The sequence below is a fragment of the Maylandia zebra genome, linkage group LG11, assembly GCF_041146795.1.
Source record: "Maylandia zebra isolate NMK-2024a linkage group LG11, Mzebra_GT3a, whole genome shotgun sequence".
Lineage (NCBI taxonomy): Eukaryota > Metazoa > Chordata > Actinopteri > Cichliformes > Cichlidae > Maylandia > Maylandia zebra.
The window spans coordinates 13,755,909-13,768,684 of NC_135177.1; the positions used below are offsets into that span (position 1 = coordinate 13,755,909).

General features: G+C 38.3%; 1 protein-coding gene across 2 annotated transcripts; it reads right to left on the minus strand.

Moving 5' to 3' along the window:
- Positions 1–935: 935 nt before the first annotated feature.
- Positions 936–12,366, minus strand: tmem147 (transmembrane protein 147). Of its 2 annotated transcripts, XM_076889810.1 has the most exons (10): positions 12,295–12,366; positions 11,591–12,209; positions 10,968–11,130; positions 8,612–8,714; positions 7,468–7,537; positions 7,309–7,374; positions 7,038–7,174; positions 5,972–6,056; positions 5,626–5,747; positions 936–1,752 (listed from the first exon to the last, which is right to left on the minus strand). In XM_076889810.1, exons 4-10 carry the CDS (start codon positions 8,686–8,688, stop codon positions 1,632–1,634), a joined length of 678 nt encoding a protein of 225 aa, XP_076745925.1. In that variant the 5' UTR covers positions 8,689–8,714; positions 10,968–11,130; positions 11,591–12,209; positions 12,295–12,366; the 3' UTR covers positions 936–1,631. The 2 variants fall into 2 exon arrangements, with proteins under 2 accessions (XP_076745925.1, XP_004568175.1); XM_004568118.6 differs by lacking the exons at positions 10,968–11,130; positions 11,591–12,209; positions 12,295–12,366 and adding an exon at positions 9,383–9,528.
- Positions 12,367–12,776: the final 410 nt, after the last annotated feature.

Sequence of the window (12,776 nt, forward strand, 5' to 3'; positions counted from 1 at the left end):
ACAGTGTGCACTATGTGCTTCGAATATTGTGTGTACTTTTTCTTTTATACAGTTGTCAGCCAGGCATCTAACTATGAAAAAATTACATTCCAAAAGACCCTGGGTTGCTTCTGACAAAACAACCCAGGCTTAAGCCCAGTAAGCCACCCCCACGCTCCGCCCCTGAATGCACGGCGTTTCTGCGGGTACACCGGCTTCCGCGAGTGTGACATCACGCTCCAAAGCCCTATTTTGAGCGACGAAAAAATAAGATATAATTTTATTTTTATATTTCAAAATCACAATCTTCCAATTTAGAACTACAAGTTAAAAAAAAGAACTAAACACAAATAAAATACACTTCAGCTAAATACTTCTAATTTATTTTCCCAAACCACCCAGAGCCGCAAAATGAAGACTAAAGAGCCGCGGGTTGTCGACCTCTGGGCTAGACGTTGTATCTTAATCCATTGGAAATCTTCAAAGACACCTTCAGTTTCTTTTTGGTTTCGAGATGTTATGTCATTTTTTAAAATTGCAAAAGATAGGCCTAGCAGCAAAGGCCGAATATATCGTGTCTGGGGCTCCTTTGTCAACTATTGCAAGTCACTGAACGTTTTACCAGCTGATTAATATTATCACCCCCCCTTTAATGAATTTTTTTAAAACTGTATTTTTTTTAACATGTGTGCAGGGAACAGCTTGTATTGTAACTGTGAACGAATAATGTATATTCCTCTTTCTCAATAAAACTATTTTTTTAAAAAAACAAACCCAAAAAGTGGTAACCACGGCACCCACCGTGCTGGTCATGAACAAATTCAATTAAAAAGATGAAAAACAGAAAATGAGAGTTACTCTAAAGTGATTTTTAACCCCAGATGATCGGTTAATGCCTGCAAAGCCCAAAGTGTGAATCTTTGAATACAAAAGAAACCAAGGAAACAATGCTTAGATTGTTTTCTTGAGATAGCTGCAACTGTGCTTTATTAAAAACAAATTAGGCTGATTGTTAAAGGACAGTTGAGAGAAAGAATACAAAGACATTTATTCATGTCAAAATCACAGAACCTGTCATTAATTTTACAACAAGGCATTTCTGATTTTTTATTTAGACCTCAAGTCTTTTCAATAATTAGAAAAAAAAAAGTCCTAGAATGCATGTTTTTACTACTTTTATACAAACAAAAAGACACATGTGGGCAAACAAACTACTGATGTCATTTATTTGTTATATATTAAACTTCTTACGTTGAGCATTAATGCTGGAAAACATTTAAAACTAAATATGCTGTTAACTAAGTCTTGATTCATTTGATATAAAAGTCACATTTCCATGAAACCAACACAGCTTAGGTAAGCCAATCGTATTACAGAAGCCTTCTGATGTCACCACCGCAGCTCTGCAGCTTCAACAGATGGACTGAAAGCACACACAGTTTTTAACAATGGGTTCATCACAATAAACTGGGAGCACTGGTAAGTGTTCCAGGCAGACCTGCCCAACTTCTGCTCAATATCAACTGTAGTTTTTCAGCCATCTTGAATGTTGTATGGTGATGTGGTGTCAGCTCCTGATTCAGGACAACCCCGGTCCTATCAGGACCAGAAAGACTGTCAAAGGCTTTGGCCCGGTGGGGGGTTAGGGTTATTTAGTTGGAGTGAACCAGAGTGACAAAGAGGAAAAGTGAGCACAGAGAGATGGCCCCAGTCAGCACGGCTTTCACCAGCAACACTGTCCAGCTGCCCAACAGGAAGACATGAACGAACAACCTGAAGACAAAACCAGGGAAAATGTGTGTAAGTTTCAAATTAAAAGAGCAAAACAACACTGCTCAAACACACAGAGGGATAATTAGTATATTCAAAACATTTATTCAAACTCTGACCCCATTTTCTACTCACTCCACTCACACCAACAGAACAAGAAACTTTTCTTTGCAAGAGTTTCTAAAGATGCCAAACTGTGAAGTCATTCATTGGAGAATTTAGCACTTATGGTGCACAACATGCAAGTTAGCAATTCTTCCAATTACCTGCAAATTATGTCCTTTATATATAAAAATATTAGGTCATATACTTGTCCAGTGTTGTACTGCCATCTTGTGCTTCACAAAGGCTTTCTCAATACTTGAAATGTGCAATTCACTTGTATTTTTATCTTTATTCCTATTTATTCTATTTATCCCCTTCGTCTATTTTATTTATATATGTCTCTGTATTTATATATATGTGTGTGTGTGTGTGTGTGTGTGTGTGTGTGTGTGTGTGTGTGTGTGTGTGTGTATATATATATATATATATATATAATATTCTGTAACTGTAACTTTTGTCGGTGCTGTGCTTTTGGAAACCGAATTTCCCAGAGGAACCCACCCGAGGGATTATTAATAAAGTTTTATCTTAGCTTATCTTATCTTCTGCTGCCACATCTTTAAATAATTTCTCTTCATTTAAAGTGTATTTAAGTCCACAAATCCTGCAGTTGTACTGCAACAATTTTTCACTTATTTTAACCAGTAAAAATTATGGAAACAGATCATTTTGATTCCGGAACCATATTTCTATTAGTAATTATGTCTCCAATTTTAAAAAAAGAAAAAGAAAAGATATTTCTAAATATGTTTTACTTTGTTTTTTAATGGAAAACTTAGGAAGCTATGTATAAGTTTGAGAGTGTAGCTCCACTCCATGCTTTGTTTTCTCAAAAATGTCTCATTATTACCGTACTTTCTGGACAATAGAGCGCACCTGTATATAAGCCGCATCCGCTCTATTTTTAAAAATTAAAAAAAAAAAGATATACAAGCCGCTCCCAGCTATAAGCCGCAGATATCTATGATGAAAAAATAGATATTTACTGCATGTACAGAACAATCTTGTAGTGCAAATGTACAAGTATGTACCTGAACAGATTCTTTCCGAACAATGCCTTTTAACACGGCAGCAACTTTGCTGATTAAAACGTAACAGAACCAAGAGAAAATAACCGCTATTTATTTACCTCCATTTTTCCTGTATTTGAAACCACATGTCACTTTAATCATCTTCGCTGAAACCCATGAAGTAGTCTTCTTCAGTGTCGGAGTTGAACAGGCTCAGAAGCGCTTCATCACATCTGTCTCCATCAGTCTCGCTCTCCGTGTCACTGTCATCCTCCGGTGAAGTTGGCTCTGAAGGTGCGCCACTCTCTTCGCGCAGCAGTCCAGCCTTTCGGAACCCATTGGTGATGGTGGATTCTTTCACAGCACTCCACGCTGTTAGGATCCACTGACAGACATCAGAAAAGGATGCTTTTCGCATGCGGCCAGTTTTTGTGAATGACTTTTCACCGCTTGTCATCCAAGTCTCCCACTCAACCCGTAGTGCAGCTTTAAATGCCCGATTTACACTGATGTCAAGTGGCTGCAAAAACTTTGTTGTACCTCCAGGAATCACAGCTGGAATGGAGTTTGTTTTCTTGATCGCTGCTTTCACAGAATCTGTGATGTGGGCCCTCATGCTATCCAAAACAAGCAGTGCTTTTTTCCGGTGAAAAAATCCTCCCGGGCGCTTCCCATAGCACTCCGTTAACCATTCCTTCATTAGACCTTCTATCATCCACCCTTTGGTGTTAACTTTGACCACTATGCCTTTCGGGAGTTGTTCTTTCGGCATAGTTATGCGCTTAAAAATCACCATTGGTGGAAGTTTTTGTCCGGATGCCGTGCATGCCAGAACGCAGGTGAAGTGCGTCCTCTCATGGCCTGTTGTTTTCAACAACACGGATGATGCACCTGTCTTGTTAACGGTCCTAGTCAGAGGCAGATCAAATGTTAAAGGTACTTCATCCATATTGATTATATCGTCTGGTCCGATGGAGTTTTCTTGTATCTTTTTTTCAACGAATTTGTGGAAGTTTTCAACTTTTTCCTGATAGTCAGGGGGGAGTTGCTGACAGAGAGTGGTCCGTACCCTGACGGACAGGTTTTTACGTTTCATAAATCTGAAACACCATGACGGCCCACCTTTGAAATCTTTAATATTCATTTCGCGGGCGATTGTTTTGGCTTTCAGTCGGATCTGTACAGTGGATACACCTCGGCCACCTGCTCTCAGTGTGTTCACCCATTCCTCCAGGACATTTTCAAGTTCAGGCCACCTGCTTTTATGTCCTCTGAAAGCTTTTCTCGACTTTTGGCATTGCATGAGCTCTTCCCGCTGCCGCCTCCAACATCTCACCATAGACTCATTGACGCTAAGCTTGCATGCAGCAGCGCGGTTTCCCTCCTGGATAGCAAGATCGATGGCCTTCAACTTAAAACTTGCATCATACGAACTTCTTCGTGTGGTTTCCATGATGAAGGGGCGAGGATTTGAAAATAATTACCAGTTGGTAATTTGTTGTGCGTGTTCTATCTGCTAAAGAAAAAGTAGTGTATTCTTCTTTGCATTGATTTTTCATCTATCTTGTTTTTTATTCTAATTCTGGTTAGAGTCCCCCTAGTGGTGGAAGAAAAATCCACAGAATAGCCGCACCTTTGTATAAGCCTCATGGCTCAAAACCTAGGGAAAAAGTAGCGGCTTATGGTCCAGAAAGTATGGTATATGAATCCCATGAACTCAACAGCAGATCAATCCCAAAAACTAATTTCAAACAATAAAGCAACAGTTTATCGAGTCAAAAATATTTTTTCCTAAAAGCTATTTCAGGTATTTTTTACAGACTTTTTATTTTATGATTTTACGAACATTATTTGTAATAATTTTTAAAATTGATAAATATTACAGGCTTTGTGCTGATGCCTTTCATGAATCCTACACCTCCTAGATTTATATTGTTGGAGCATCACTGGTGGACTAATGCACTCCCACCTAAGTTGGACGTTTGGCTTTGATGTAAAATCAGAGTTACAAATATAACTAGGGTTCTATGCATTCTGGATAACTGCTGCAGGCAATGTGAAACACCTGGACAGTCACTGCACCCAACTGCGTCTCCTGTCATTTTGTCACGACTCTGAGTAACAGAGTGCAGAGAGTTGTGATCTATGAAGCCTCTGGGAGAGAAAAAATGAGCTCCAACTGAAGGATCGAGGCTACTGGCACAGGTGGTAAGCACTGCAGCTAGCTAATGGTAACAACATACACAGTATGCGCTTAAAGGTGAAACAATGAAAAGGAGACGACTGCTGGCTGCTGCTCTTCCCCTGCACCCAGGTTGCACATGTAACTTTGTAGTACCTGCATGCACAGAGGTACCACAACAGAAACAGTCTGTTGGTACCTCTGTGCATGCACATGATGGACATCCAGGTACCCCAGACAATCTCTGTTGCATTAAATGAAGTACCGAAGCAAAAAATTTGCATCAGGGATTTTTTTGTATTCGAGTTATTCAAGTTACTCAAATTGTTGCAAGTGTGATCTGATATCCTTCTGTTGGTGCTGTTCCTACATCTTCATAACAATGTTAGTCCAGGATACAACATATTACTGTACATACAGTAATATGCTTGCTACACCCACACAGGGCAGATAAATGTTAAATATATTATTGTAGGTAAAAAATGACTTTAATGTGGTAAAAATACAATAATTCTTATATTGTGTAAGCCTATATAATATAAGAATGGTAACATGAAATATGAAACATCCAAGACTTACTCCATTAAGAAGGCCTTATAGACACAGAGAGCCAGCAGCACAGTCACAGGCAGCCTGAAGCTCTTTGGAAGGTCGTATCGTGTAAACATCCATACCACTGATGCCGTAGCAATGTAATGTACCTTAATAATGTACCAGAATAAAATCACTCATATTACAACAATGACGATAATGCCAATTATAACAGAGAAAAGAAACGCAGGAATGAAGTCGTTTAAACTTCAAATTTCTCTGAACATGCAAAGACCAAATTGTTTCTACTGTGATGTTTCTGTAAAACCGCTACAAACAAGATGAGTCACTAGTGTGAAAATATTAAAAAGGGAGAAGAGCAGCAGTCACTCACCAAACTAATGTTTGAGTCAAAGCTCATCTGGATGTATTTCCAATCAAACTCAATCCCTCTGGCTCCGACCCACAGGGGAAGACACCTGAAAAGCAGGATAGTGAGTTATGGGACCTGTTTTTCATGTTTCACTCGGTGATTATATAATATGATTTTACATATATACAGTTCTTAATAAACTTAAATAGGCCACCTGTCATAAAGACAAAAGTAAATATTTTAGAAGTCTGTGAGAAACTTAAAATTGAAAATTATCGATAAGAGAAGAAACAGGTAGGTTTGTTCCGCTTTTAATAGGAACAGTTGTCTTGGATATTTTTCTTTTACTTTGTAGTGAGGGAAAAGTAACAGGAAACTAATAATCAAAAAGCATGCTGCAGTAAGATATTCATTAACTGTTGCAACTTCTGTGTCCATCATGTTAATTAAGTTATCATTTACATGTTTTCTTATGTACTCCGTTAATATTCAAGGTAAATAACATTTATTTATAAAGAGCCTTTCTCAGACATGTGGCCACAAAGTAAAATTTAAAAATGAAATACTATAAAAAAAAACAATATAAAACAGGTTACGGATTTAAGTAATATTTAAAGTTATCAGCTTTAAATATTACTTAAATGTTATGTAGGATTTTTTTTTTTACTGTTGTCTGACTTAAAAACAAGGCAGCAGAAATGGCTGGTGTCATGGTGAAATGGTGTCATATACTGTGGGCAGTGAATGCATTTCATATCATTTATTTAAGTGACATCTTTCTAAAAGAAATGAGCAGGCAAAGGGATTTTAATGACTGAGCTATTTTCCTTCCCCTTAAATCCTCCCGTTATCACTGGCTCGATTAAAACCAGTTCCTCTCACAAGAACGGCACAGCCATGGTTAAGCAACACGGTTTCAGGTCCTCACGTAATGCTGCTTATGCTACAGAAAACGTCTCCTGAGCTTGTTTGAGCTTATGCAAACTTCACTGTGACAGCACTTTAATCGTGTGATCGTACATGCAGAATGAGCCCCTGTTGTGTAGATGTGTAGCACATTTTGATAAAATGAGACGTTAGTGCTAACCTCGACATCACGAGCTCTGCTGTTGCCCAGCCCATGGCAGCCACCATGATCTTGTATTCTCCTTTGCCAGCGTTGCGAGACATAACGAGATGGAGGCCTAAAAGGTCTGCCAGGTCCACTGTGGCTTTCATGAATTCCTGAAACGCAAACAAGAACATTACAGCCTAATGCTAAAGCTGGTATTCTGTATGCTTTCCTTTCTCTAATGATATACACATGACAAGAACGATTATCTTCCTTTTTGGTGTTGTTACTGTCATTAAACACTCACCCCTACAAAGTCATACGCTCCTACTCCTCCCTCCCACGTGGGAAAAAATGTGGCTAGAAACAGCATCTGAAACCCAAACTTACTTATGTTAACTTTGTGCTTTTTTTCCTGCCTCAAAAAAAATATGATCCATTTTCATAACCACAAAAAATGTCTCACCTTACAAAGTTGGACAAACAGGTACGTTGCTCCAGCTTGGACACATCTCCAGAAGGCATTGTACTCCGAGCTAAACAGAGAACATTTGTTCAAGAGGGTCAAACATAAGGCCCGGGGCCAGAATAGCCCCAGCAAAAAACTCCAATTGAGCCCACTGAACAGCTTAGATTATGAACTTATTATTATGCATTTTCATACATTTAACAGCTTTCCATATCAATAAAAAAACAGCTTACCATTCATACTATACAAAAGTAATTTGTATAGTATGAATGGTATTATACAGCTCACTTGCATCTTAAGTGGGTTGGACCAGTGAAACCTCCCTTTGTGCATTTAACCTCTTAAATAGCTTAATATTTCTTTTAAAGTGCTTAAATTAAGGAATAAATGCATAATTGTACAGAAAATGTAATAGTAGCTCATAGCCTAGAATACCCTGTAATTCTAAAAGACAAAGTTTTTGTTCATTTACGCTATATAAGAACCAGTCCATTTACATTTACTGTGTCAACTTGCATCTGGCCCTCGCACCATATGTTTGACACCCCGAAATTAATTGACAAACAATTAATAGACAAAGGTTTCTGTTTTTCCACCATCTATTATATTATGTTTAAAAAACCAAACAAACAATGAGGCCACAGTTTTAAAAATAAAAAACTTCTGTAAATTAATGAAACTTATATTTTTTATAATTAGTCTTGGCAATCAACTAATAGAAATTATTCTGTAATTTTACATATTCATTATGTACTTTCACTGGTCCAGCCTGCTTAAAATCAACGTGGGCTGAATATAGCACATCATTTAAAATGAATTTGACATGCCTGAATTAGATGAACAGAGCTTTAATATATCCATGCAGTAATGGTGAGAGAAAGGGTTTACATTATGCCTTTAATGAACGTACTATGCACACTATGCAGGTCTAAGAGGATTATGTGGACCCTCTCCAAAAGCTCGAACATTTCTAAGAAGATTATTAGCAGACACTTCCCAGTCTGGCAACATATGTTACCACAAAGAAGAAGAAGAATGTGAAAGAAGGGTCTATGTGAGCCCATGTATGAGTGTGTTACTTGTAACTGCATTTAAATCTTGTACCGTCAAGCATTACTGACTGATTCACACAGACACTTACAGGCCGCTGCACTTGTAGGTTATAAAGTACGGAAAATAGGCCAGAGCAAAGCAGTTCCCAAAGTGAAAAAGTGTCATGATGTCTCGTCACAAAATGCAGCTTCCTGCAGAGAGAGAAAGAGAGAGAATGATCAAAGACTGGGGGAAACAATTGCATTAGTTTAAGTCAGTAAAACCACTTACTGTGTTAGAAAACAAGAGAAAACATCTCTTTAATTATATATGATACTATAGTGATTTAAAACACAGAAAAGCTGCTCACTCCCGCAGCAGACAAAAAGTTCGAAATAGCTCACTTACGGGTTTGAATTACTATCAGTTACAGTTTAATAATATCTGCTGTATTTACCGTCACTGGGTTATTGGTTCATTCAGCACCATTTAAACCTTAGCCAGCGTTTACTTCTTTACTGTAAAAGTATTTTAATATCAACTCCTCACTGATGACACTGCACTGATCGCGGGAATTTAAAATGTTAAAAATTCAAAGACAGTCTGCCGTCTCTGAGTGAGTCGTTTAGCTTGTGTATTTTATATGAATATTAGCAGAGCTACAGAGTAGTGTAGGGTCCTAAAGGAAATGAATAACCAGTGCATTAGCTGGCTAAGCTACATCCCGCACACCCTGTGCGGACACACCGCGACATCCAGGTAACAAACCCTCCGGCACCTTCTTTTCCTATGTTGTGATTACGAATCTCATTTCTTTCCTTGTTTTGACGTATCAAGACTTTTTAAAGAGAAAAGGAGAACGTTACTGCGTTTTAAATACCTGACAAGCGACACACCATGTATCCAGCAGCTCTCTAGCTGAATGACAAACGGAAGTAAGCTTAGCTCCACCTCGGAATGCATCCGACAATGCTCTACTTACTGTAGGAACCTAACAATTGGTTCCGGGGGCCTTTAGCGCAAAACTATGGACTGTATGTATAAATAATCTGTGGCCCTGCTTCCTTTCTTAACCCATCTCCCTCGTGAATGATTGATTTTAATATAAGTAAATAAATCTACTTTGTTTCATTTATTGCATAAAAGGGCGTCAAAAGGCAATCCTAGCTTTGTAAGGCTCACATTTAGAAACTGCTTACGATAAAGACAACTGAACAATTCATTGGAGCCATGTTTTATTTGCAGTAACGGACACAAAGCATCAGATTTCCTAATTTACAGTGTAATGGTTCAAAACATGAAGGCCAAAAAAATCGTAAGTGTTAAGAAATCTTAAAAAAATCATAATATAATAAATGCAAATAATAATATAATAAATCAATAATGATAATGTATAGATGATGATGGAGTTTATTCCTCAGTAACATACCACTTGGCACATTTTCTTTTTAGCAAAATCACTAATTAGATCTTTAAAACTAAATTATCTGGCCTATTGGATTTCAGTGGTGAGAAGTGCAAGCCCTATCTTGGGACATTGCCAACCTCGGGTAGTTTTTCACCAGTTATAACTTAATGAAACTTATAATAATGGTTAATAATGTAATTACATTTTTTATTGATTATTATGAAAGCTTAAATGATTGTCCAAACTTTTAGATATAGTTCATATTCATGAAACTGTAATTCTAAAGTAGAGTCAACCTAAAAACAGAATGTTAAATTGCATTAGATTAAATTTTTCTAAATGTTATATGATATATTTTAACCTGTAGCTGCTCTGCTCTGCTTTTCTCTCCACACAGCAGACTTCCCTGACATTTCTTCCCTCCCTTTCTTTTTCTTTTCTGGTGCGATTTTGCTTTAATGGAGGCTCACAAAGACCCTTCCCACCACTAGAGCCCAGGTGGTCAGTTATACTTCTCTTAATATGTTATTTAATTGCTTAAAACATCAAAATGATGCAATCTGTCTTCAGCAAACAAGAAATATTTTGGTATAGACTGAGTATTTTAAAAAAAACTAAATAATATTCTTACGTTTTGAGAGCTAGAGTTGTTTGAGATGGTTGTTGAATTGAAATATTTTACAATAACCTTAACAGAGCCAACATTATAGGAGCCTGTATCACTGTAGCAGCAGTAAGTCATGATTTCATGTTAATGAAAAATTAATTATAAATGAAAAGCAAGGCAAACCAAAACAATTTATATGCTGGATGCAGAGGTTTAAACACAACAAGTGAAACATCACCTGCACTTTTCATTTCAAAGTATCTACAACCTCAGAGTACACCATTGTTTTCAGAGATTGTTACAGTTATATTGCATAAAATGAAAGGATTAATAATATTAGAATCAAACTTAGAGGTGTACAATAATTAAATATATGCTAAAGAACTGATAGAACAAGCATTATTGTAGCATTTGATGTTAAGCTGCCAGTTTCATTCACTGAGGGGTTACTTGAATGCAGACAAAGTTTCTTCTGTCTGCGCAGTCCCTGATCATCCACGTGCTGTTTGTCCCACAGTGTTCCCAGTTGGACGGACAGTCCGGCAGCATATCTTTGGGACCTGGTTTGTCTCCAAAACCATTTTCCTCCCAGGAAGCGCAAGCCAATCCAAACCTGAGAAATACAGGACAAAACTGGGAGAGTCACTCCTGGCTGTGGAAGTGTTGGTAGTTTTCTGAGAAAGCTGAAAAATGCAAATAAACTGGCAAATCAATCAATTACTGACAAAAAGATTTATATTTGCAAATTAAGCCAGACACAAATGCTGATTACTAAGGCTTTAGTGAAGCTTTTTCTGAAATGAATATTGATCCTTTTTTTAAAAAAATAAAATAAAATAAAATATATATATATATATTTTACACGCACTTCTTTTCTAGAGTATACATTTTCAACACATTGGACATGAAAGGACATCTCCACAGCACAGCCTGGAATTTATGCCTTAAAGCACTGAACTAGTAGAAAGAGTAAAGCCACTTGAACGTGAACTCCTCTGGTGTTTAATGCAGAATCTATGAACAAGTGATGCATTTAGAAGAACATCTATAATTCAAAACTAATAAACTCAAACCTCATCAGTGGTTGCTCTGTAGATCCTGTCTCTGACATAGTTGTACTGAGAGACATCGGTCAGGCTCAGGAGGTCGTACGTACAACCAGCACATGATGCTTTCATCTCTCTGCAGTGAATCAAGGCGTCCTCCCATGTCTTGTTCTCATTCACCACCACCAGGTTGTCAACAAAACAAAAAGGGTTAAACTTTTCAGAGCAAGCATAGCCTACCCAGCCTCCGATAAAAGCATGCAAAGAGCCACAGTCTGCAGTGAGTGGCTGTCCTGGTGCCCAGTTTCTGTAGCTAGATGCTAAACTACCCGTCCAGTTCCAGGTCTTGCCTCCCACTCGATACAGTCCAATCCAGCCCCGTTTGTCAACATCACCTGAGTTTACCTGGGTGACAGTGGCTAGGTAACCATAGTTTTCCATACAGCACTTTACAGCATCATACCAACTGAGCATAACAGTGTGATACTGGATTACATCACCTCGGGAACAGTAGACATTATTGATACTTGAACATTGTGCACTGTACCACATGAGGTCATCTCCTACAACTGCACAGTAGTCCTGCTGTGCAGAGGCCCATTTGCTGGTATGTGAGAGGTCATCACCTGAGACACCTTCACCTGTTCTGAAATCAACACAACAATCATCTCAAAATCAGCATAAACAGACATGGATATTGACATAAAGGTCATTTCAAAATTGACACTCACCTTAGATTTATAGACTTCCAGAATGAGTCATCTTCAGGATCTCTGAGCAGACCAATCCAAGTGTTTGGGATATTCCTTTGGACCAAAAATGGTATAATAACTTTCATATTTATCATGTCCAAAGTAGCCAAGTCAACATAATGTGTCTGGCAGAATAGTCTTGCTTGTGTCCAGTTCTTTTTCCCAATAAAAATGTGTGTGTCACGTTCAATGTTTCCTTTTAAGCCACAGGCAGCCGTTAGTACGAGGCAAAGTGCCAGTTCAAAGTTGCTATAGGGCAGGGATAGCTCAGTAGGTAGAGTGGTTGCCCCATGATCGGAAGGTCGGGGGTTCGATTCCCCTTAACAGCTACCCTGGGGTACCCCTGAGCAAGGTACCGTCCCTACACACTGCTCCCCGGGCGCCCAATGGCTGCCCACTGCTTCACTGAGTGAATGGGTTAAATGCAGAGAGCAATTTCCCCACGGGGCTCAATAAAGTAC

Bases quoted from the DNA above. Each gene is read 5' to 3' on its own strand.
- tmem147 (XM_076889810.1), bottom strand. From the start codon at position 8,688: ATGACACTTTTTCACTTTGGGAACTGCTTTGCTCTGGCCTATTTTCCG. The intron at 7,538-8,611 runs GTAAGTGTCTGT...TTCTCTGTTTAG, and splicing joins ACCTACAAGTGCAGCGGCCT to CTCGGAGTACAATGCCTTCT. The intron at 5,748-5,971 runs GTGAGTGACTGC...TACATTATTAAG, and splicing joins TTGACTCAAACATTAGTTTG to GTACATTACATTGCTACGGC.